The 27,134-nt window shown below is 40.6% G+C and overlaps 1 protein-coding gene across 1 annotated transcript; it reads right to left on the bottom strand.

Moving 5' to 3' along the window:
• GPR63 (G protein-coupled receptor 63) lies at window positions 1–26,960 on the bottom strand. The gene is made up of 4 exons (XM_030490684.2): window positions 26,562–26,960; window positions 10,317–10,402; window positions 5,586–5,654; window positions 1–1,826 (listed from the first exon to the last, which is right to left on the bottom strand). Exon 4 carries the CDS (start codon window positions 1,680–1,682, stop codon window positions 423–425), a length of 1,260 nt encoding a protein of 419 aa, XP_030346544.1. The 5' UTR covers window positions 1,683–1,826; window positions 5,586–5,654; window positions 10,317–10,402; window positions 26,562–26,960; the 3' UTR covers window positions 1–422.
• Window positions 26,961–27,134: the final 174 nt, after the last annotated feature.

The following is a 27,134-nucleotide window of genomic DNA, read 5'->3' as shown; positions in this document are numbered from 1 at the left end:
TATATTGGCAGACAGCAGCAACATTTTTCAGAAAAATTACACTAACTAAATACACTGTATCTTAGCAGCATAAAAAAAAAAACAACCCCCCTAAAATTAGATGCAATTGCAGGCCTAGTAAGCCTAAACCTGACAAAATGTTACAAACGTATTTTTCATTTAAAAGAATGGATTTCCATGGAATCCTAGAGGTAACATTTGTTATTTTGTTTACATTGTATTCTGGTAGTAAACCCAACTATAACCAACCACTTTCCCTCCTTCTATCTTACCTCCCAAAATTGCACCGAGTACTGGGAAAATTAAGTAAGTTATAAGATATGGCCACACTGAAGAAGCCATATTAAACAAAACAAAATTCAACCTAAAGCCTAAAAAAAATAAACCCAGAAAATAACAATTATTGTCAAACAACTGCAGCTTCACACTACCGACCGATGCTCCCCACACACATAGATGGCACTCGGTCGAATGCGCCGCCTTGTATGGCCAGGTATCTGTGGCAAAAACTTGAAGTATTTGGGCATCAGGTCCAAGCATGCATCATGAAACTTCTTAATCCTCCAGTAGTATATCAGTGGGTTCAGTGCAGACTTGAGGTAGCAGAGCCAAAGGAGCCAAGTGCTTATCTCAAAGAAGTTGTGCTTGTAGTAGAAGTGGCTGTTGAATGTGGCTATAAGGCTGTAAGTGGTAAAGGGCGCCCAACAGACTATGAAGACAAGGAACAAAATCAAGATGGTTGTGAAGGCACGAGTTTTAAAGCTCATATCAATATTCATCTGAAAAGGTCTCTGTAAGCTCATGAGACCAAGTTTGCTGGCCTGGCTGAGGCATATGCTATCAGGGTGGCTATGGATACGAACTGCATTGTGGCGGACGGTGTTGAGTATGCCCATAAAAGAATACAGCATTACCAGGAATGGAATAAAAAAAGAAATTAGCAAGATAACTATCACGTAGGCTCGGTAACCTGGGCTTGTCGAGTAGCCAAAGACACACTGAGGTGCTCTTGAGGGTATCTGCAAATTAGGATTCCCTACTGATAACGGAAAAGCAACAATAAAAGATGCTGCCCAGGAAATCACAATGAGAATCTTTGCACGGTAAGGGTTCAGTTTATCTTGCCTCTGAACTATGATAAGAAATCGGTCAATACTAATAATAAGAAGAATGGCTACCCCCTCTATGACAAAAAGCCAAAAGAACATGGCAGAGACTCTGCAGAATATATCCCCAAAAATCCACTGAGTGGTAATGATTGTTATCAGAGCAAAAGGCATGTTCAGCACTGCCAGCAGCATGTCTGCAAAAGCCAGACTTGCTAAGAGAATGTTAATTGCAGATCTCATAGCTGCCTTCTGGTAGACCATGAGGCAAACAACAAAGTTTCCAAGGAAAGAAACCAATAGGATAAATATCATAGCAGCAGAAAGAATGATCTGGAGTGGCAAACTCAAGCTCCTGAAAACTTCTTGTGATGGCAGGATAGCTGTAGTATTTACCAGAAAAGTACTTCTCTCAGTGGTGAGCACGGCACCTGAACTGTATCTCGACGGCTGTGTTGTGCCACTACGAAGCAAGAACTGTGGAGTGGTAAAATTCGTATAGGTATTTTCATAAACAATAAAAGTAGCGTTTGAGGTCCCAGAGTGGGCCAGCGTCAACATTGCTGAGAAAACCATTGCTTCAGGAGAAACAAAAGCAGAACCAAAGGTCTTCAAGGTATTTCATCTTGCTCAGGCAATATCTTATTCCTGGTCATTTAACAAATCAAAATTCAACGTCTGAAAGCATCAAAGTTCTTAAATTTGTGTCAGTATTTCCGTCTGCAAAAGAATAGAGAAACAGGATAAATATTACAAAGTGGACTGTATATGGGAATATAAAACCAGGTTACACCTTTATTCAAGGATTCACGGTACTAGCGAACAGCAAGTTATCTGGATAAAGAAATGTAAAGAAATCTGAAATCAATGGGAACAAAATGATTACTCTGCTTTCCTTAATAACAAAGGATCCTTCATAGATATTCACACTTCAGGTCAACAGAATTTACTTAAGCACCAGCCACGGGAGTCTCATAATATTTGGCCTTTTTCTTATAGATCCTGCTCTGGTAGTCTTGCTGATACTATACAATACTCTCATTCACCGACCTTTTTCTACCATAATCAGGACTGGAAAACTTTCTTGTGTGAAAACAAACTTAACTGATGAAGAGAGAATAAATCAAACCAGTATCTTTACTTAAATCTCATAATTTTTAAGCTAACTTCATGATTTTGTTATGAAATTGCCTACTGCTGGAAACTAATATTTCCAAACAGCTTAAATAATATCAGTATCGCCTATCTACCTGTTTGGTAAACATGGAAAAGCCTACCTATCTAAGCTATCCTAAATAATGTAGGATCTTTAGCACCCTGTCAGTCAGCTGCAGCAGATGCCTCAGGAAAAACATGTAAAACATTCTAATCTGTTATTAATTATTAAATAACTTGTCCACAGGATTAAAGTATTTCTCAATTTGTTTCATTTAGCAACTGACTCATATCAAGGTGCAGGAAACTAGCTCTTCTTCAGTTGCTATAATACTTCCCCCTGCAGCAAGTTTTCCTGCTTTCACTGGTCTAGACATGTCTTTGTTAATTCATCTTGATATCCTGCATAATTTAACCACATGCACCCTCTTTTTCCTTGTAAATCTAATCCTTTGACATTCTGCTGAACTTCCTCCCTCCTCATTATGCTGATACGATGAAGCATTTCCTTTTCTAGTTTGTGTACCGTCTTTTTATACTATTAGTGTATCTATTGTATTATAACATGTACTGTTCTTAAGAGACAAATAAAATGCAAAGGAGTTGCCTCCCCTTTTCAATGCTAGTTCCTTTCCTCTATCTTGGACTACTAAATTAAATGCTCCCAGAGTACTCTGGCATCTGATCAAGCAGGAAACCAGAAAGATTCAATGCCCATAGCCAGAAACATCAAGTGGAATTCACCTCCTTCATTCTGGATGACTGTAACAGTCACTTGAAGCTGCCTTCACGTTTTTAGTCAGGAGAGGACTATAGGCATCTTCAGAGGGCAACCTATCTCCTCCATCTCTGCACATGGTGACCAAGAAGCTTACGTTTGGCAACACAAATCCTGCCCGCTGTATTTATGCAGGTTCTGGGTAATACTTCACCAAAAAAGAAATGAACATTAAGAGAACAAAGTCTAACCTATGTCCCCAGTTTGGACTTCTAGTGATCCAAATGCAAGCCTGTTCAGGTTGCTGCCAGGAATTCATCACGGAACAGCAGCACTATGACCTTCTTTTCTCATTCCACAGAAAAGCTATTCCCTTCCTACCTGCAAGCTCCTACCAACTAGATGATTTCCAGGGCCAGACCATCTTCTGCATTTTTTCCAAGACAAATTATTAACCTCTCTCCTGCAATTTTCAATGGTATCAGAGGATATTATTATAAATATCCTAACATCATTGAGTCTGCGGTGGGTTGACTCTGGCTAGACACCAGGTTCCCTCCCACCAAAGCCGCTCTATCTCTGCCCCTCCTCAGCTGGTCATGAGAGGAAAAATACAATGAAAGAAATGTTCATGGGATGAGAGAAGGACATGGAGAGATCATGCACCAATTACCATCACAGGCAAAACAGACTTGACTTGGGGAAATTAATTTCTTACCAATCAAAATCAAAGTAGGATAATGAGGGGAAAAAAAAAAGAATAATCTAAAAAACACCCCCTCCTTTCTTTCTGTGCTCAACTTTATTCCTGCAGTGACACAGGGAGATAGGGGATGAAGGTTGCAGTCAGTTCATCACACACTGTTTCTGCTGCTCCTTCCTCCTCAGAGGGGAGGACTTCTCACACTCTTCCCCTGCTCCAGCGTGAGTCCCTTCCGTGAGGTGCAGCCCTTCAGTAACAGACTGCTTCAGCATGGGGCACCCCATAGGGTCACAAGTCCTACCAGCAAACCTGCTCCAGTGTGGGCTCCTTTCTCTATGGGGCCACAGGTCCTGCCAGAAGCCTGCTCCAGCATGAGCTTCCCATGGGATCACAGCTTCTTTGGGCATCCACCTGCCCTGGTGTGGGGTCTTCCACAGGCTGTAGGTGAATATCTGCTCCACCATGGATGTCCACAGTCTGCAGGGGACAGCCTCTACTTCACAATGGTCTGCACCACATGCTGCAGGCGTATCTCTGCTCCACCGCCTGGAGCACCTCCTCCCCTCCTTCACTGACTGGTGTCTGCAGAGCTGTTTCTCTCACAGTCTCACTCCTCTCTCTGGCTGCAATTGCTCCTGTGCAGTAACTTTTTCTCCGTCTTAACTATGTGATCCCAGAGTTGATAGCACCATCACTGATGGGTTCGGCCTTGGGTCTGTCTTGGAGCCAGCGGCATTGACTCTATCAGACATAGAAAAAGGTTCTACCAGCTTCTCACAGAAGCCACCCTTGTAGCCCCCCTCTGAAAAACCTTCCATGAAAACCCAGAGTGTCATGGTTTAAGCCCAGCTGGTAACAGCACCACGCAGCCTCTCACTCACTCCCCTCCTTTCTCCCCCAAACCCCACCATCTCTGGGCAGGAAGAGGGGGAGAACTGAATGAACGTAAACCCCACAAGTTGAAATAAGAACAGTCCAGTAACTAAAGTATAATATAAAACTGCTACTAATAATAGTAATGATAAGGGAAGTAACAAGGGGAGAGAATATAATACTAAAAAGGGAAGGGGGTAAAAAAAAAACCAAAACCCAAATCAATAAACACAAGTGATGCACAATATAATTGCTCACCACCTGCCAACCAATACACAGCCTGACCCCAGCAGCGATCTGGGCCTTCCGGGTAACTCCCCCAGTTTACATACTGGGCATGACGTGCTGTGGTATGGAATACCCCTTTGGCTAGTCTGGGTCAGGTGTCCTGTCTCTGCTTCCTCCCGGCTTCCTCCCTCCTCACTGGCAGAGTATGAAACTGAAAAGTCCTTGATTAGGGTAAGCATTATTTAGCAACAACTAAAACATCAGTGTGTTATCAGCATTGTTCTCAGACTAAAACCAAAACACAGCACTGCACCAGCTACCAGGAAGGAATAAAAATAACTGTCCAGCTGAACCCAAGACGCAGAGTCATACAAGTTCCACTTTCTAGAGGTCTTCCTGCTTGAATGGGAGGGAATGTAATAATTTTCTTGTTTATCCTATTATATTTCAAAGATTGTTAAACTCAGCAAGAGTATACTAAGCTATGTATGTTGACATTTCACAAAAATGACAAGTTCTGTTAACTTTATTCTAGATTTTCCTTTTCTCTCCATTCTGCCCCCCTAATTTTTATTTTACAGTAACTCTTCTAGAGAAAGCCTTAAAGCTAATTACAGAGCTTTATATGCTAAAGCATGTAAAGTAGCCAAAATTTTTCTCTCTTCAGTCTTTATAAACCTTTCTTTACTAGTCATCTTTAACATATTTGTTAGAATAAAATCTGTAACCAACAGCAGAAAGGTTAACACAGCTTTCCAGGATAAATAAGCAAGGATTTTAACAATGAAGACGAAAATCTCACCCAAAGTTCCTCCGAGGTTTATGATTCCACAAGCCAAGAACACTGAAGAGGGAAGGAAGCTGTAGCATTCTGCAGGGATTGCAAAAGAGCATAAATTCAACAAATAATTCTGGATTTAAAATCATTGAGTACAGAAAATTAGATCCCCAGGGCAGTATCTTTCAGAGCTCTGAAAGCAATAAGCCAGCAAAGGTAACTTTTGCATTTCAGACTGGTTTTGACAAGGTCTTTCCACTAAGGCTCTGAAAGAAACTAATCTGCCACTAGATAAATGTAAAGGCCTCTCACAGACAATAAGCAGTTTAAAATAGGAAACAAAAGAAGCAGCAGTTAGTTTTGCACTGGAAAAAAGGTCAGCAGAATGATCCTACAAAGATAACCTATACTGGGGCTCACAATCTTCAACCTATAGGGGAGAAGAGAGAAATGTGAAACCACAACATTTGCTGATGATGAACATGAACTGTTTTTCAGAGCAATTTAATACAAACAAAGGTCAACCATAAAGAGGAACAGAGGGATCTTATGACAGTTAGTGACAAGCTAATAGACTGCCAGATAAAATGCAATCTTACTAGAAGTAAAGCTACGCATGTACAGACAAAAGTTATGCACAGTAACAGATGCTAAGCCACCGATTACCATCCAGAAGACAGACAGATCTTCAAGTTTTGATAGTCTGCTTTATCAAAACATCATGCAAGTGTTCAGAATTGTTAGCAAAGAAACAGAGAAGAAAAGCAGGAGCTACCTACATACACTGTGTATTTATATGCAGTACCTGCTACAATACACTTCCATGGCACATCTCATCCTCAGTGCTATGCTCAGTTCTGCTCCACCTGATGTCTATTCGAAAGTGACTAAAAAAAGTATCACAGAAGTCTATGGAATTATTAGTGGCACAGGGAAATGAGTTATTGTCTCTTACAAGAATAGGAAAGCCAAAGGAATCACAAAATCCCAGAGTGATTGAGGTTGGACAGGTTCTCTAGAGATCATCTTGTCCAACCCCACTGCTCCATCATGTCCTCCTACAGTCAGTTGCCCAGGACCATGTCCAGACAGCTTCTGAGTATCTCCAAGGATGAAGACTCCACAACCTGCCTGGGCAACCTGCGCCTCTGCTCAGTCACACTCACAGTAGAAAAACTTTCCTGATATTCAGGACAAACCTCCTGTGTTTCAGTTTCTGTCCATTGCCTCTGGTCCTGTCACTGGTTATCACTGAGAAGAGCTGGGCTCTCTCCTCTTTGCACTCTCTCTATAGGCATTTATACACATTGATAACATGCCTCTGAGCCTTCTCTTTTCCAAGCTGAACAGTCCCAGCTCTCTTAAGCTTTCCTCACAGAAGAGATGTTCCAGTCTCTTCATCACCTTTGTAGCCCTTCACTGGGCTCTCTCCAGTATGTCCAGCTCTTTAAAGATATTTATGCCACACAGCTGTACACTCTGAATTATAAAGCTCAGCAGAGCCTTAGATGATAGCACGTATCGTAAAAGCTCTAAAGAGGAAAAAGAGAAGAAATAAAACAAACAACAAAAAAAAAACAACACAAAAAACAAACAAAAAAACCCCACCCCCTCAAAAAAACCCCAAACAATAAAAACAAACAAACAAACAAAAAAAAAAAAAAAAAAAACAAAAAACCCCACCAAAAACCAAAACACAAAAAACCCCACAACACAACCCAAAAAACAACTGCAAATGTTCCAACGTTCTAAGGTAAAAAAATCAAAGTTTTAGAAAATACTGCTTTATCATAAATCGTCCTTCTAAACTTAAGGAACCAGACCAGGAGAGCAAAAGTGTTTTGCACCCTTAATTTAGTCAAAAAGATTGTGCTACCCTGCATTTCTCACAGCATCCAGTATACAGCAAAGTAAAAAAGCCTCTCAGGTGTCTACAGACTATTCCTAACAAACCCAGAAAAAGTGACTAAGAAAAATAATTTCATATATGTTGTCTCACTACCCCAGCATTCTGTAAACAAATAGCTACCTCCTGTTTTGTGCTTTCTCCCCCCTCAGTGTGAAGCTTCTATGCTTTTCTGCACAGCGTTAAGAGAAGAGAAGGATAATGACCTCATGCAAGCTGCTGCCTGGACCTAGCCAAGTGCTTAAATTTGGGAAGTGAGTGTTAGCCATTTGACTGTTGCAAAAGTCATCAGCCCTATCTTCTTTTCAAGGAGAAACAGAAGAGTGAGGAGTGATCAGCTGTTGCAAAGACACCTAATCTAGTAAGAGAACTGCAGGCTTTGGATCCCGGCAGAAAGAAACTCTGGAGTGTTGCTCCTGTGCTCACTGCTTTCTGATGGTTTCCCAGCAGCACCCTTCTCTGTACTCTGTTTATCACTCTGAGGTATGAAATCTCTCCATGCTCTGCATACTGAATCTGCATGCTCAAATGTGTGTTGGACTTACACTTATCAAACCTTGCAGGCAACTTAGTAATGCTTTTTCTTGGCTATCATCCTTCGTAAAAGTGAGTGGCAATTCAGCCAATAAATTCAAGAGGATCCCTTCTGTAGCAGTCACATATAAATTTTCTCCCTTTTTTTTTTTTCCCCTACTTACTGACTTCTACCATGAGCATCCACATGATGTATAGTTGAGGACGTCCCTGCTCATTGCAGGCGGAGTGGACTAGAAGACCTTTGAGGGTCCCTTCCAACCCAAACTATTCTGATTCTATCATCATCAAACATCCACTTCCATCCTTCTTCCTACACTTCCAACTTCCCAAAATTATATAAGAATAGAAATACAAGCTGAAAGAAAGGGACCAATAAGATAACTTCACAGCAATTTCATTTCAGTCCTCACTTGCTGTTTGAGAAAGACAAATCCTGTCATTGCAAAGCCAGAGTCACTGCTGAATGGTAATCACATCGCTTGTAAGAGACAACCATGCTTTGGTAGTTTAAATAGGTAAGCTTATTGATGGTCAAAGTACTCAAGCAAGAGGCAGATATCTTTTTGTCACAGCATTCTCACTTTTGGAACACATACTCTCACTGATTCTTTTCAGATGCAAAAAAGCTTCACACAATCACTTTTTTCCATTTCAGTCCTGAAAATTATTGGGTATGCACATTTTCTCTCAAGCAAGGTTCTCACTCATATGCAACTTTCTTTTTATGGAACATAATAGACACAATTATTTCAATGAAGTACACATTTAAAGCTAAATAACACACAAATTTCATTCATCAAATATAATTATTGCTAGAACTATGGTGTCTGTTTTTAACAGCTTTTGAAGCTAAAAGGTTTCCGTTCAAAATCTGGATAGCATGCTCAACCAGAAATGAAAGATTAGATCTTACATGCAAAGCCAACATCAGTCAAAACCAGTAAGTCCAACATAGACAAAACAGGGAACATAACAGTGCCATAACAGTTACGTTTGATGCAGATCAACACGCCGTGAATAGCTGCCAAAACGTTCAATGATTTAACTGCTAAAAGCAAGCATATTTTCAGTACTGCCCAGCACCAAGATTTGGTCCAGCACACAGAAATCATTCTTATTCAAAAAAACTGAAGCTAGCAATGTGTGGTACAGTGATCTTACTTCTCAGGGATGTTTTAAGTGGTCATAAATGAGAAATTTCTGCATGCTTTCTAGTTGCTATCAGTGGTTTTATTTCAAAGGTAAACTTTGGCAAAAACAAATGTTGCAGCATAAAAAAAAAAAAACCATTAAAAATATTCTTAGGGGAAAAGGGATAAAGTCAGCAACAAAGACAAAGGCCATGGGCTTATTTTGTTTCCAAAAAAAATTACACGTTTCATAGAAAATACTCAAGTACGTACTCTGACACCCTATTATTGTACAAAGCACCCCAGGACATACTCCACTCTCAATAGGAATCAAGCATTGTTTCCTATGCCATTAAGTAGAGGCAGGAATGCATTGCAATGGAGTCCTTTCTGCTAAAGCCAGTGCAAAGAATGAGTCAGAGCACGAATCAGCAGGGACAATGCTCTTACTCACCTAACTATTCCTTCTAAAAGGAACTAGCAGTTTTCAGTTTTAATACCTATTTACATATCCTAAATTGAAACTAATAAACCACACTGCATGAGTAGATGACCCATGAAACTATAAGCAAGAGGCATTAGTTTAATTTAGGAAATTGTCCTTTTTTCCGCTCTATATACACTACTGTGGCAATTTTCATAGGAAAGTATTGTGGGAAACAGCCATCTCTGCTTTGGGTCATTAAGTACAACTAATTGCCCTCTTGAGGATATTTTTTTCTGTTCTTAATTCAGAGAGACATTAACTGTCAAGAAATGTCAGCCATGGGAATCATCATTACTATTCTAAACCACAAATACACAAAAATATAAAGAATAATTATATTTTCTTAGCTCTTGGGAAAAACCATGTTCCCAATTTGTAGATCATGTGAAAGGACTTACACAGTTATATGTTTCTAATGCTGTCACAGTATTTCCCCTGACTTCTAACTTTCTCACTAGTTCAAAGGTCATATTAACCATATTCATGTTGAAGAGCTAACTAAATGCTGTAGTACCTAGAAGAACAGTAACCATTGAAAACATTACTGAAAACATAACTCTTTTACTTCGTAGTCTCCATCTAGTTACTAACATACGAGTTGGAAGCTTCCTAAATTTTAAGTAGACCTTTGGATTATACATGCTATCAGGACAAGTGAGTTTGATAAATAAAATAATAAAAAAACCCCAACATACCAATCCAGACAGGCTCCCATGTAGAGCAGGAATCATAAGTCATCTTGAGCTGTTCTGTTCAGCAAAGTAGTCCCTTTCCAAAAAACCTGTCAAAAGAAAAAAAATAAAAGCCAAGTTGGTGACATATTTACACTCAAGGCAGGACAAGACCAGAATTGCAAAAGTTTTTCCTCTAATAAAACTTTATTTTTATTGGGAGAGGTAGGATGTGCTGTGTCTCCTGACAAAAGACAAATCACACCCCCCTTTCTTGCAGAAGGTACAGACCTTAGGCAGGACTAAGGCATCCAAGTTTCATCAAGTCAAAAAGATCCTCGGCCATCTCGCCTCTGGAGCATAAGAATCTCACCATTTAATACTAACATTTGCCATGTCCGGAGTAACATGTTGTTTAGATCTCATTCAGATGCATTTATTTAATTTGTAGACGAGCACACAACAGTTAGCTGCCATAAATCTCGGATCTGTTAAAACACATGCTTAGCCTTAAAAACATTAGGATCCTGATCCTGAGACATTCCCCAAGATAAGAACCATTTCTTTTCTCTACTTCGGTGTTTATAGAAAGTATCTTTAAAATCAATTTAGAAAAGCATCCAAAACATTATCATACACTAGAAAGTTCCTCCACTTCAAGCCTCCAAGAAGGAAAAAATAAAACGTCTTTTTCAAAGTAAATCTGGAAAATGTTACTAAATTTGAGTACCTTACAGACCTTGCTCTTAACTGGGTAAGGTTACTTTGCGTAGTTTTCTCTTGGCAATCAGGGGTTAACACTGTTTCCAAACAACATTCCTTTTTTCTTCCCATTATAAATGATTAGTCAGGCTTTTTTGTAAGAACCGAGGGGGAAAGTTCTGTAACTCTTCATGATCCTACAATGAAATTATGAATGCAAGGATTCCTGTACCTGCAAAGAGCTCTACTTGTGGAATTACAACCTTGATATCATCAGCATTTAGAGCTGGCAGAGCTACTGAATGGGCAGTCCTGACCACTTCCTCATTCACTCACCCATTCCTGAACCCAGTTCCCCAGTTGCAAAGCAGAAGCATCGATCTGGATTAAAGCAGGTCCTAACAAGAAAATTTAAAAGCTTCACATTTCTCACCTGAAGCTGTGAGATGTTGGTGTAGACATACCAAACCATAAGATCTAGATTTGGCTTTTATATACTAAGAGGTATTTACAGTCAAGACAGTGCTGTGCCATAAGCAAGAATGGTGCAAAACTTGTAATTACTGATGATCTTAGAGGAATTTGTATCTTATTAAGTCTATTTTGATTCCGCAAACCAGAAACTGTCGCTTCCAAAAAACTGAAATAGTGGAACTAAAAATCACAGAGATCTTACACACCATTAAACTTTAAAATGCTTCCCTCAAGCATTCAGATTACAGCAAAGACTTAGCAAAAGGCAAGAGAAGGTCCTGAAAATTATGTCGTTTTCAGTATACCACTGATTTTCAAACTTCTGCCATGTACTTTACCAACAGTTCTCTACATCTAGTCGCAGCTAGTACATGGCTGGTTTTTAGCAAGCTTTCTTAGCATTTTCTTGGGATATTAAGTCAAAACATGGGCAAAAATAAACTGAAATACTGAAAGCTTTCTTTCTTCACCAAAAAGTCAGTCTATCAGAAAAAGATAATAGGCAAGTAAAAAAGCCTGTTTCAAGTCAGAAAGTTTTAACAGAGTTGTCCTAAGGCTATTTTGGCTTTTCAACTAGAGCAACTTATCCACTATATTCTCTGACCAGAAGACTGAGTTCAGTTAAGATGTTCCACTGTCATACACCACAAGGTAAAGATCTAAAGGCTCCTTGTATTACATCACTCTTGCCTCTGTTGTAGTGTCCCAGTACACCACACTATTGCACTACTTTCTCCTAAAAACAGGGAAAGATGGATTTACTTATTAGTCACAGTTCTGACAACAGCCGTTAGCACACTACCTTCTACCAAAATGCAAGGCTTTATAAAATTCATCTGTAAAAATGGCAATCCCATGACTAACAGCATTCTACATTGATGGAATTATTATTATTAAGCCATCTCTTTCACAAAAACACACCTGGTTTTTGAAACAAAATTGATTTTAACAAAAATTCATCTTTTTATGAAATGATGCAGGGATGCTAATGGAAAAGTGATTAGGATGACTGAATTTGTACTCTTTTCACACAGTGCACTGCCCACAATAGGTTCCTGTGGTTTGGTTTAGTTCCCAAAGCAAAACAATGAGCCCTGATTCTGCTTTTCCCACAAGGATTCAGCTCATATTACAGCCAAATTCTGCTGCTGCCCAAGAGTCTTAATGCTGTAATACAGATGTTATGGATTTTACTTCTTGACACTTGGTTCACGGAGAAGAGGTGCTGCTAGCAAGTTAAATGAGGTGACTACTTGCAGAATTATGCTCTGAAAGTACTTAAAGGCTGCAAGGGTAAGATTTAGCTGAGAACAAAACACAAATTCAGTTTATATGCATATTTATGTTGCTATATTATACACTTTTCTTATACATACACGTGCATGTATATACACACACATGCATGTGTATGTGTGTGGATGTATATGTGCATGTGTGCATATATTTTTGATAGTTAGTAGCATCTCTATTCAGCCAAAAACAAACATGAAATGCTTAATGCAACAAAATCATCTAACAGTTGTTTGTGTTCCTTTGATTTCTTTTTCCCCAGTTACACTGTACTTTGTCATTAGTCTAAATTAGTCTATTAAAAATCAGCTACATATTATAATAGCAACTTATTTTTCATAACATAGAAACAGAGACTAAATAAACTAACTACTTCTTAGTAGTTATCCATGTTATCTAATTGTTGTAATAACTTCGGAATTATTTTTGTCTCATGCCAGCCAACTAGAATAACATTTTCAAGATAGCAATTGTTTCTGAGAAACAATTCTAGTTAGAAATCTGTTCATACCAAACATTAAAAAAGACAGTTAAAATGAGAGTTCCCATTTGGACAACTCTCAGGGTGAGATTACATATCACAGAAGTTCAGACCCAACGCACTACTAGCATGCGCAATTTCTGTACAGACAGGACAGGATGGCTTAGGACACCCATCACAAACAGATTAAAAAATTGATTAAACTTACAAGCCAAATTATTAAAATGAGTCAATCTGGCGATTTTGAAAGCACATTACCTTACCAGGAAGAAGTCACCCATTAACTCATGTTGTCTTCCACTTTGGTAGATCAAGACCATATTTCCTCACTTAACTGAAAGCTGTTTATGCTCAATTAAATCCTTTTGAAAAATACATCAAAGTGTTTCTTCAGTAACAGAGAAGTTTATTTGGTCTCAATTTCAATATGAAACTGATCTTGTGAAAATACTGTATGGAATTTATCATCTTGCATGCAGGAAAACTCTAAATAGAATAATAAATGTAACATAATTTCTAATTCAACTGCAGCTACTCAGCAACTGTTCAAAAATTCAGACCAAGATTTGTATCAATTTTTTGTAACACAAACAGACAAAAGTTAATAACAACTCAAAGTTATGGTCAAGATTTACAGGAAAACAAGTGTAATGACATCCACCATACAGATCAGAAAAATGAAACTCTTGCCTTTGTACTCTCTATAAATCTCTTTACAAACCCCAAAACGTTAAAATTAACATTATTGAGTACAATATATCAAAAAGAACACATATGAAATCAGAAGAGATGTATTTCTAAGGAGAAAAAAAAAAGGAAAAAAAAAAAAGAAGTATTTTAAACTACTAGGGAAGGTTTGCAGGTCATTTTAAAGCATTCAGTATGAGGATACTACAGAAGGTATCATGACTGTCAATAAAAATATAATTTTTCTGCCTTTCTTTGGGACTGATTTAAAGTTAAGTATTTTTGTCTTATCTTCTGATTATTTTCTCTTTATTTCTATCAAAACCACTTTCCTACTCCAGACATAATAGCCAAGCTTCTGGTAGCAGCTCCTTTACACTCATATAGCTGCTGAAAATAAATTCTAGAGAATTTTTTGCCTATCAAATCATTACTGTTTTTTCCATTGAAAATCTTGTTGAATACAACATGTTCCTAAAAAATATCTGCAACAAAAGCCAAAACTGTTTGTTTATACAGCATTATTTTGTTTATACAGCATTATTTTGTTTATACAAAAAAGATTCACTTTAACAAGACTTGTTCCAGCACACCTGGCTACAGTACAGTACATTTACTTCAGTTCCTTCAAAATACTTCTCATCCAAGTTCAACCAACAGTCGAAGAGCCACAATCCCTCAGAACATTTTCATCAGGCTTGCTGTCTTCTTCCTACTATCCCTTTCCTATGGGCACTGCAACAACAGATAATCTGACCCACAGCATCCTATTTGTTGCCAGCTTTCTCATGGGTGTTACAGCTCCTTCCACCACACAACAGGCACACGATTTGTCAGAAGATGAGAAAGAGACTTTCAGGAAAGATGCAAAGCATCCTTCAGGGAGCAAACAGCCACCACAACAATTAAACTGTCTCAGTCCTGAAGGCGCAATTGCTGTGACAGCTGTAATCTGCTCTTTGCTACTGTTTCCAGTGATAAGACAATGGCAGATCCTGATCCATTTGTAGATTGGCAGTACTCACGACTAAATCCAGCCGTATGACAAACATGGAGGCAAAAGTTATGGCGCACTTAATGTCATCTCCATAATGTGTTGCCTACCTGGCTTGAAAAGACCAGAAACAGTTCTCTCCAATGTACTCTAAATAGCAGTTTAAACACTGCATGCTGAAGAGGTTTAACACTGCTGGAACAATGACTCATTTTCCAGAATGTGTTTTACTGAAAATAGTTTCATTTCAATTCAGAAAACATAGAATGGCAATTCTACCAACCACCTATATATACTTTAAATTCTTCCTTGGCCTTCCATTTCATATTTAGCTCACAAACTGTATTTGCTTGGCATGTTCTTACCATTTTCAGTCTTACAAAGACCGCTCCAGACCTCCTTTTTGTTACAGAAGTAGCTAAGGCAAATTCCTGAAGCTTTACAAACTCAGACATTGCCTGTTCTCCTCCCAGCCCACTTTTATTCCTTTTCTTCTTAAGCAAACATAGCCTGTGAAACTCATTCATATTCACTCCACGTCAGCCTCATTTCGAGTAGATATGCACATATGTCTGAACAAAGTTCTAACCATTTGCCTGTATGTTTGAATTTACTCCCTCGTATGCATTGGATACATCTTCAAAACAGACTCTCACATTAGTTTTTTGTGTTGCCCTTCACTATCCATCCATCTGCTATCATCAGGTTTTTTTGGAAGTGGGTGCAACTCTATATCCTTTCTCGATACAGTCTAGTCATTCCTTTTATCTTACACCACAACTCACACAATGCTGAGAACACGGATACCATTACTTTCTCCAGTATTTCAGTTTCCAAGGCCATCAAGCTTCAAAGGGACTTTAACTGCAGGAACACAAAGCACTTAAAAGTAAAGCAAGCAACGTGAAATAGGCACATTACTTGACCTCTTACACTGGAGACCTTGGTAAGCGGGAGGGGGAGGATCCACATCCTACTTATATGCTTTTACAGGTTGAGGTCTGCAGGTATTTCAGGCTATTCAGAACTCTTCCTGCCTTCTCCTTGTCCAGTCAGCCCATCTTATCAACAGCAGCGGTTGCTGTCTGTCCTCTGCTCAGCTTAGTTAAGTCTTCATCCCTATAGCATCATGCCGGCTAGAATGGCTCAGCTATGCTTGCCCTCCTCTGGGGGGGGGGAGGGAGGGGGTAAGAAAAATTAAAAAATCCTGCTCTATCAGTCAATAACTCAGGTTTGGAAACCTGATACATTTTCAGCAAAAGCATTAGAAAAAAGAGACAAGATCTCTTCTTTGGCAGAGCAACTATCAAAAACACAGTTCAATTTACTTGCTCTGAGCAACTTCATCAGAAAGGTATAACCTATGTTAAGCAGTTAATACATGAAGTTCAAAATCTGTAACTTTACCAGGTCTGCAGAAGCTCCATTCTTTCCCATGCACTTTGAAGAATCTCAGCTGCCTTCCTAGCTCGTTTTTCAGTAGGACCATACTGCAAGGTCTCTGTTACAACATTATCTATGCACTGAGCAGTAGTTTTAATGATTATTTTAGGATCTGTTTTACTGTACAGCTTTTGTCCATTTTCTAATTTTAACTGCAAATTTTTGTTCAGTGAGCCGCACATCAGGTGGTATGAGTAGGAAGTTAAGGTATCCTTTGTAAATACTAACAAAGTAATGAAAACTAACAAACCATAAAATACAGGAAATTAACTTCTCACCGCATCATCAATTTATCTACCCACCTAAATGAGTTTAAAATACCAGCTTCAAGCAGTCTGATGTTCTAGGGACACTCAGCTGCCACTTCATTTATAGTCTGTTTCCTTAGCAACACTATAATCCATCTGGCTGCAGAAAGCTAAATTCCCAAACCATATCCTCCTGTACACCGGAAATAGGCTCAGAAACATTTATATTTTAAACAGCATACAGTCATCCTGATTAGTGAGCATATAAATGAATCTAGAAAGGCAATAATGTTCTTAACACATACACACACACACTCGCAAACTCTCCCTGCTCCAGCTTGAATAAGCGATTCACATACCGAGAATGGCATAGTCTTTCAACTTCTGGGTGTTACAATAGAATCTTTCCTGCTGCTGCAGTCCTAAGCAAAGCTGCTGAAGACCCAAGTCCTGGCTCTGAGAGGGAGAGATCTTGTATATATCACCTTTCACTAATAATTTCTCTCATCTTTGTTCCACTATGCCCAGCTGAAGAAGCCTTCAGAACTGCACAAGGTCAATCTGTTCTCTTCAGACTTTTTTGAGAGAAGTAATCTGAAAGACCTGGAATGCAACGCTATTAAAGGCAGCAAAAAAAACCAAACAACCCAAACCTGATGAAAGCTAATCACATCACAAAGTAGAGCCACTTGTCTTAAAAATACTTAACTCTTCAGGTTTTTGCATCTATAACTATAAATATCCTCCGTATAAACTAAAATAAAAATCCAGTCCCCAACAGCAACATTTATGCTTAACATTATTAAGAGCATAAAAACTGCAAATTCAAAATATTCAGGAAAGCCAATTCAGAGACTAGGGGATAACTAGCAATTCCCTCATACTGTAGCCAAGCTAAAACGAAACTGGAGAGCAACAGGCCTTCTAGCATCAGCATGAACGGATACAACTTAAAATCGCAGAATGCATCTTAACCACACACTATTTTGCATGAATTTGGCAACTCTAACCTGGCAAAAGGAAATTTAGTTCTTACCTAACAGGCATATTAATCAGTTACAAAGAGCAGAACAATCTCCTCATTGCCTATGTCTCAAAGACCCATAACCAGCAAGCCAGTCTTTAATCCACAGAATGGTTTTGCCATACAGTGAACCATCTCAGTTATAAATCTGCATAGCTTTGCCTGACTCTACTATACAGCGGTGGCATACAGACCATATTGCCTGACCTGCTGACAGCATCTGAAGAAAGATTTGAGCTTTCATAAATCAGTAGTCTCCTCAGGCGAGGTACTGAGCAGTGTTTCTCACAGCTGTTCATTGGCTGGCATTCCTCTAGGAAATACTACAGTAGCACTTGCTCTAGACACCTGATGCTTCCCTCAAACAAGTCCCACGTGACTGTTGACTACAACCAGCAGTTTTCAGATTCTCTGGTGGTGGTTAGTTCCAAGAAAGAAGCAGGCTGACTATATCAGACAAAAGCAACGACAGTTCATGTCTTTTCTCCCAGGAGAGGGAAGAAATGGGTCAAATTTCTTTTGTATCCACAAATACTAGTCTAAAATCACTTACATGTTTAATCATACATACACTATATGAGTGACCACACCAATTTCTCAGGTAACAGGCTGTTTATCAACTGATACATACAGTTGACCTCATGTATTTTGGAAAACATTTTCAAAGAATGAGTTTTATCTTTTTCACGATGTTGACAACAGCTCTTTGAAATACCTGGAACACACTAGTGTTCAGACTGGCTGGGTAGTGAACTGTGCAGGCCTTTTGGCAATGTCTGGCTACTTGGTAAGTGCTCATCAGTTTGAAGCCCCAACTTAAGACCTTAAAGAAGTCTGTTTCCTTATTAGTATCTGTTTTCCCCACACACACATTTTCTTCCTACTAGGGCTTCAACACAGCTTTAAGGTAATAAAATAAGCTTACTCAGCAGCCAGATGGAACATGCATTTCAGGAAAGCAAATTCATCTAAACTGTTTCAGATATCTATTTTAATTATCTTGTATCTTAACAGTACTGTGTATGAACTCCACACCTCTATGTATCTGTATCAATCTGCATACATTTGTGCTGCCTGAACAACTGACTCAGATGTACGCTTCTATATGAGAGCTGCATAATGCTTAACAGGTCCATTCCACAGTTCTGTAGTTTCAGAAAACTACAGAAATTACCCTGTCAACAGCTGACACTAGCCTACCCCAGGAGTGATTCACCAGGCTCTCCCTTCCTGGAGTTAGGATGCTGGGATCCTCAGTGTACTCTGGAGATTGCCAGGAGCCAATGAAACACCATAACAGAAACAAGATTGTCCATCTTCCTCATTGTTCTAGAAGTGTAAAATCTTGGAAAACCACCAAAGTGACTGGTCAGTCCCTAAGCCAATGCCTAATTCATAATCACTTATATTGGCATCAAGAAGTGAAGAATGCAATTAATTATTCAAATAGCTGCATACCCAGGAACAGATACAGACTTTGAAAACAGTGGGAAAACAGAGTGAATATACACGGACTATTAACATTTTCAGCCTTGCTGATAACTCAAAGTGTATCACCTTATTTCCAGTGTACTGTGGAGATGCTTTTTCAAGTCTATCATTTGTGGTGGCCTTGCATTTAATGCAGTTCATTTGGATCTAACAGTTTAACAGCAGAAGTGCTACTACCTGAGATTTTATGCTTTGATTTGTTATTTCCAGAAAAGATGAATGCAATCAGAACTTACCTTCTTATTAAAATTAAGGGCATGGGGATGGAAAAGACTCCTAACTTCAGTCAGCAAATGCATTCGGCCCCGTCCCTATCCTCATGATAAATGCAATGGAAATTTCTTATGACAGAAGCAGATGTCCCGATACCAGTAAAGCATAGTACAACCTCTCCCTGTTATAAACACTCTGAACATGTCTTTATGAGTCAGTATTAAATACTGCCAAATTTCTTTCAAATGTCACCTCCTTATCATAAATGACACAGTTGAAGCCTAAGCAGACATGCTGAATGAATTCAGTAGTGTGAAAGATGGAATTAACTTCTCAGCTCTACCAACTCATGAACCCTACAAATCAGAAATAAGGCAAGATCTGGGAGGCCCCACTGCTACTCAGCTGATTTTGCTCAAAATAAACCCCAGATAGTTCCTCTCCAGGCCACACACTAATTTTTCGAGTATTTAATATGAGCATATGAAGATCTGGGGCGCCAGGGTGCGCATGTGCACTGTTGAGAGAACAAAGTGCAAACGTAATACTCCTATTCCTTCAAACTTTCATAGCATGTCTTTAGCTAGAGGTAGGAAGTTTGGATTTTTGGTTTGGAGATTTTTTATTTTGTTTCTTAAAATCATTTTGGTAGTAAGTCAAAGCATGGGAAATCTGGATACAAATGCAATTTGAAATAATTATCTGCACTTTGGAGTTTATATATGCAAAAGAATATACACATACAGTTAGTGATACAGGAAACAAAACATCATGAATACATTATATGCATGTATTTCTAAACACATCCACAAATACCAAGTAAGACTGCAGAAGAATGTCTAGAGAAAATTCAGAAGTGACAAACTGACAGAAGAGTCTAAATCAAAATGATCAAGTAATAAAAGGCTTGTTGGAGTATTATCTACTGAAGATAAGAATTTAATCAACACATAATATCATGTGTTTTCATGTTGCTTTTCAAGTCTTTGACAAAAAAGTAATCTCTATTTTTCACAAGATATCATACTTTCTTTTCTATCATTATACACAATGAACCTTGTACAATCATTTGAAAGGGATAATTTTGTGAATTACACTACTGATGCAGAAAACTTGTAGCAATAACTACTTCTAAGTAGTACCAGGTTTTGAAGTTCTAACTAAGACAGCTTTAGAAAGACAGGATTATTATTTCACAAATTGCATTAAAAATACACACATTTTCTCCACTTTGTTGCAAGGTTATCCCTTTGTGCTCAAAGCAACCCAAACAGAACATCTCTTGTTTGTGAACCTTTTTCTATCACTTTCTTCCCCCATTTTCTATCTTTAAAATCAGAAGATTACCTCACTATTTTGTGCAAGTTATGAAAATAATTTAATGTTCCTGAATAACTGAGATGTTGTAGAGATGAACACCACCACAGAAGAAACACACACTGAAGTTAATTATTAAGCATTCAGAATGGGTTGTAAATAAGGCATGTGACCATATATTGAACAATGACAAGAAAATAAAGGACTGTGAAGGTGCTCACTAAGGATTAACCTTGCCTAAATACAGCTGTCCTAAAAGCTGGACAGCAAGGCTAAAAACATCATTGAGACTCTCACGATACAAAGCGGACACTGAGGAAGTAATTCAGCCGTAGGGGGGATAAACCGCTTTCTGAACAAGCTTATTTTTTCTCCATTGACTGTGCCTGGAAGGCTACTTGAAGCTACCTCAGCATCACCATAGTCCTCTGCAGATTATTTCTAACAGATCCTTGAAAGGTAGCCTATTGTAAGTGGGTTTAAATTTGCTATGCAGGGGTCCATTGACCTAATGAGGTTGGAAAAAACCAAACAACCCCAAACTACAGGACAAGATAGCTAGCTTTCAGAAGCTCAGATTGGAGACAGATCTACCTCCTAAGCCACCAGCATCCATTCACTGCGCATAATGAGGCAGGCACCTACTGGAAACTACAATGCATGATCATGTGGGAGAAAGAAAGGAGAAATTTCAAACACCTCAGTGGTTTCAAAAAACAAGGCTAGCAAAAGATTTTTATTCTGCCCACATTAAAAAAAATGAAAGAAGAAAAAAAATGTAATTCATTGGATTTGATCAGCAAGCTATTGAATAAGGTGTACAAGACTGGCTTGAAGAGGATTGGTTTTCACCTGTTTGGCAAGTTAAATGTATTCCTGAAAGTGTGTTACTAAGCATCTGAAAAAAAATCTGTTGTTTTTAATGAGCACGAGAACCAGACTCTTTTGGAAGGATCACAGCAAAGGACAAGGGACAATGCACACAAGCTACAATATGGTAACTTCAACTAGGCCTTAGGGAAAAAAAAATTCATAGTGAGGGTGGTCAAACACTGGCACAGGTTACTCATAGAGGTTGCAGAATCTCCATCCTTGGGGATACTCAGAAAGCAAGTCGACGTGATCTGAACAACCTCACCTAACTTTCAGTGTGGCTCAGCGCTGAGCAGAGTAGTGACCTGTGTGACCTCCTGAGGTCTCTTCCATCTCAATTATTCTGCAGTTCTATGTTTCAGCCTCAGCCCACTTAGCATATAACAGCGATTATTCCTTCACCACAGCCTGTCAAATCTGAGCACCGGATCTGAAAGCCTGTTTCCCCTTTGCTTTCTTGACCCAATCTGCTTGGCCAGCTGACCTGACCCAATCTGCTTGGCCAGCTGACCTGACCCATGCAACTAGAGAGTTGCAAACTAGATCAGGATAAAATATTCTAACTGTCCAAATAAAGTGATTAGCAAGTAGGAATTACATATTAAATCAGCCAAGAGAAGGATCTGGAAGAAAAACACAGGAAGCAGCTGGGAACAAAACGGCCTGGAAGAAATAGGTCAGTAAGAGGTCCATAAGAGTAAAACATTGCAGGCAAAACAAAGTAAAGTTACCAAACAGTATTGCCCTGCAGACAACAGAATGGAAACTAACCCTCAAAGTTTCATGATCTTCTTTAAGTCAGCTATATTATACTATATAAAAATATGTGGTAATGGGTCATTTTGTAATCCATGTATAAAGCATGCTATTTCCCTTCACTGTCAATCCAGGTATGGATCACGACCTAATGCTACAGCTCAGATAGTTACAGCCTGAACTGGCATTCAGAGGTTCTAACTCTGCTAAGGACACAAGAAGTGATCAAAGATACCCCAGAAAAAATACTCCTTTTACTGTCATTTGTTATAGGGGTTTAAAAAAAAAAAACCAAAACAACAACAACAAAAAAAACCACCCACTTGGAAAATTACACTCTCAAAAACTTAAAGAATTAATGGTATTAAGGTTTGAAAGTCAAGCTCTGAAGACTTGAGAAGTAGTGGTTACAGAACTGTAATTACATACTATGACATAGGCTTTAACTACATGACTAAATACTACTTATCTACACAGATTCCAGCTTCCTTTGGCTGTGCCTTCTTCCAGTGGCAGAAGGCACACTGCTTACCAAGATGAACAGCTGTTCTCTACAACTATTCTGTGTGACCGTGTCATACTTAATCAACACAATTCAAACCTTGCTTTAATAACGCCAAGGAAGAGAAAGTTAAGGAACAGATGCAAAAATCATAACCATCCACTAATTTTTGTTGCCCAATTTAAGATGCTAAGTGCTTTGAAAAAAATCAGATCCTAGATAGTATAAACCACAGCTCCCAAAGGCCGCATAGTCACTACTTCAAAGCTTTAAATTTCAGAACACTTTTGTGCTTATGTCGTCTTGACAATACTCTTTTAAACACAGCGTGTGTATCATATACATCTAGAGTGAAGTAAATTAGGTTACAGTAATAGAAGAGATTTCTCTAAGTGCCATTCAAACCAGTAGGACTCCTCAGACATTTCAACATGTGTAAATACACCTTACTGAATCAGTGCTTTTTCATAGAGGCAGAAGAATAGCTCACCTTTTTCCTACGTTGCGAGGTTTTCCTATGCGTTGAAATGTCTCAATATTAAGATTTGTATTTTATGAGGTTTCATTCAAACGAAACTGACATTTCAAATTTCACTAAAACAAGCTGCCTGTTTGGAAAGTAAACCATTTACCAAGTCCCACAACATACATAATGTTTAGGTAAGTATCTAAGCATGATCTTCAACTGGAAGTGAGGTGACTAAACAATTTTCCTATCTAGTTCAAACTGGACTACTAGTTAGGTTAGCAAATACAGAGGAAAAAAATTATACACCATTCTATTAAAGTATTTTACATGTCTATGAGAGGCAGTGTGATCTGAGTGATCAATTTCCAATCTGAGATTCCAGCATTCCTCAGATAAACAGTTACACTTCCTGTTTCCTTGCTTTCCTCATTTGTGACAATTAAGTCTGACATCTTTTAGAATTGCTTTGAAATTTATTTATGAGACTATTATGTGAGATTAAGTACACATAACGATACTCAAAAAGCAGGCACAGTGTAAAATACAATGCACATGTGTAGTTCTATTATTGAACCAAACAATGCAATGCTGCAAAAATGTGAACCAAAACACACACAGAAATGCCAAGAACAAAGCCTATGTAACGTCATAATTTCAGTGACAGAAGATGACTGCAAGCATGGTGAGAGCCCACAATGATTTTAACAGGCCAGTAAGCTCTCCAGGCACCTGGAAATAAATATTCTTCAGAGCATAAAAAACAACCCCAAAAACCAACAACAAAAAAGAAAACAACAAAACTTGCTCTGTCCAACTTGCTACTTGTATCAAAATAAGGAGGAAAGTAGCGAAACAGCATGAGAATGCAGGCTGTAGACATGTTCTCATCTAGCCATAAGGATTGCTTGCGGACATGAATTGCTCTGGGAGTACATTCCTGGGTAAGCAGAACAAGCCTTTCTCTCTTCTGTTTACCCCACCCTTACGGGCAAGTAGGAAAGCTACCAAGGCTTCACCTACCCCCTCTTCACCCACCTGCACAAGTGGAGAAAAAAGCAGCCCTGACAGTTCCAAGCAGCCAACTATGAAAAGCAGCATTTTATAGTGCCAGAGATCCTCAATGCAGGGAAATTAGATCACTATGATTGAGCACAGAGAGGCTACTTACAGCGTTACTGACAGTCTATGCCCACACTAGTAAATCAAACAATGCCAGGAACCATTCCTGAGAAATGGAACTCAGTCATGCAGACTGTTGAACTGATAGGCGCAGCATCCTTCTAACCCAGGCCAGCTACAGTTCTCCTATGTTATACTGGGGCATGATTTTGGATTTAACACTAGCCGGCAAGCCAGTCCCAACCAGTAACTTGTATTCAGCTACCCTGTTCTGGAAGGCAGGAAAGTTTAGCAGCTAAGACAAGGGCTAATCTGTGCCAGCTGGCTTTAGGATCAGAAAACAGTATTGGGTACATTTAACTAACTGGTAGAAAAATAGTCATAGCCTCTCCAGGCTTCTTAGCGGAAGACTTTAAAAGCGGCACATGCGACGAAGCATACAAGCAGAGCCTGATCAGTACCACCTGACAAAAGTCATCTACACATTTTAGTATACAAGAAGAAAACTAGAAATTAGCAGAGCTCGTCTTGGCTTCTTCCTGTTTCCTCTGAGCAGGCAAACCTTGCATATCATCTACTGATATCCACAAGCTCATTTATTTTCTCAGTTTAAAAAACAAAGTTCTATACATTTAGCATATGCTTTTACAGGAATGCTACTCTAATAAAGGAGTCCCACAAAATCGTGTAAGAAGCTGGGTTTCTGAGGGCTGATCATCATGCCAGTAAATATTTCAAATAGAAGTTATTTAGAAATGATTATTCTTCTAATTACTAGTCATCACCAAATCTGCTTCTGTAGACTAAACATAATTACTAGTGAATCTATTATGCTATCCTGGAAACATAGCTCCACCAATGTTGGCAAGCACATTTTTCACAATAGATAACTGTGCAAAAACAACAGTAAAAACACATTTGTCAACTATCAATACACGGCTATTGTGTGTTATCAACACTCTTTGAAATCTCTTTACAATTTCAGACATCTAGAATTGGTCTGTTTAAAACTGCCCCTTTCATAATCAGATGCCTCTGCTGCCTTTGCTCTAATGACAGAATGCATAAGATGTCCCACAGAAAATCCGCTGTGCAAAACCCATTTGCCACTAGTTAAGCATTCATGTTTTCAGTGAGGATAAACAATTTTGTTTAACAACCCTCACTGCCAGCTATACCTAGCTCCGACTGTTTAAAATATGCATGTTACCTGCATCTTTATGCAAATCCACCGTTTTCTTGGAAAAGTGTTTTTACTCATTTACACTGAAAACTTTATGGTATGCTTTGTTATATATTAGGCTGCACTGAATCAGCTGACCGTTAAAAATCAAATATGATGTGGAACATCCAGATAAAAATTACATACTTGCTTAAGTAGCTAAAGAACAACCGGTATTTTTGAAGTGAGACAATTCTCGTTGCTCAGGAGCGACTCCCCACATGAAGGGCAACACGCACAACACACCAGACACCGGCGGGTTCTCCCTGATCAAGTTTTGCACGATCAGGAGCGAGGAGCAGGTGACAGAGCCGCCAGCCCCGCCGTGTCCGACCGAACCGTCCCGCCTCGGGAAGGGCCGCCTCCGCCCCGCCGTGACCCGTGCGGCTGCATCCAGCCCCAGCACTTCGTAGAGGGACGCCAACTCACGGGGATGGAGCCCAAGCCGGAAGCGCGGCCCCACCGCCGGAGGAAAACCCCCACCGGTGCCCGCACGGCCGCGGGACGCAGACGAGAACTCCGGCCCGGGGCTGGCAGCGCTCCCGCCCCCGGGCCCCGCTCTGCCGCCGGGCAGCGCCCGGCCGCCCGCCCGCCGCCTCCCCTCAGCCGCCGCCGCGCCCGCGCGCCGCTGACCGTTGCCCGCCAACGGCTCCGGGAGAGGGGGCGCCCGGCCGCCCTGGGCCTCCTCAGGGCGCCGGTCCCCGAAGCGGCCCAGCCCGCGGGCACGGACCCCCGGCGTCCCCCTCGCGGCCGTGGACCGGAACGCCCTGCCGGCCGTGGGACCCCGGCTGGGGGAACCGGCATAACCGTGCGCGGCTCTTCGCGGTCCCCGCTGCAACTCAACCCGCTCGGGCCGCCCAGACCGCCGCCCCCTGCGGATCAGGGGCAGCCGCAGCCCAGCCCCGCCGAACTGCCGCCGGCGGATCCAGCGCCGGCCACGGCGCAACGCCTCGCCTCGCCTCACCTCACGGCGTGGCCGGTGCCCCGCGGAGCCCAGCGCAGCACAAGCCCGGCCTGAGCTCTCTCCGGGAAGTTTCCTGCCATCGCAGCGGCCGGAGAAAACAAAAGCTTCAAAGCCGGGAGCGGGAAGAGGAGGAAGAAGGGCAGCGCAAGCAGGAGGGCGAGGGGCATTGCTCGCCCGCCGCGCCGCTGCCCTCGGGTGCCGAGCCCCGCGGAGGGTAGTTCGCTCAGCGCCGCCTCCCCATTCTCTTTGGCAGCGGCTATGCCGCACAGGCAGAGCCGCGGAACCGCCGGACCGAGGAACAGGCAGGCGAGCCAGCGCTTCCCTGCCGTAGCCTTGCCTTGCCCTGCCTTGCCCTGCCTGCCTACCGGCAGCCTCCCCCCGCGGCCGCCCGTCCCGCTCGCTGCAGCGCCGCCGAGCCCCGCCCGCGCCGCGGCTCCGGCTCCGCCCACCCGGGGGCGCGCGCACGCTCCGGCCGAGCGGCTCCGGCGGCCCCCGCACCGGAGCGGGGGGGGGGGGGAGAAGTGTGTGCGCCCCCGCGAGCCCCGCGCCCTGCGCCGGGGTGGCGCGGCTCGG

The sequence above is a fragment of the Strigops habroptila genome, chromosome 6 (genome assembly GCF_004027225.2).
Source record: "Strigops habroptila isolate Jane chromosome 6, bStrHab1.2.pri, whole genome shotgun sequence".
Taxonomy (NCBI): Eukaryota; Metazoa; Chordata; class Aves; order Psittaciformes; family Psittacidae; genus Strigops; species Strigops habroptila.
The sequence above is the reverse complement of the archived record's forward strand: the minus strand, read 5'-3'. Positions and strand labels throughout refer to the sequence as shown.

Excerpts from the sequence above, each read along its gene's own strand:
- GPR63 (XM_030490684.2), bottom strand. The coding sequence starts at position 1,682 with ATGGTTTTCTCAGCAATGTTGACGCTGGCCCACTCTGGGACCTCAAAC.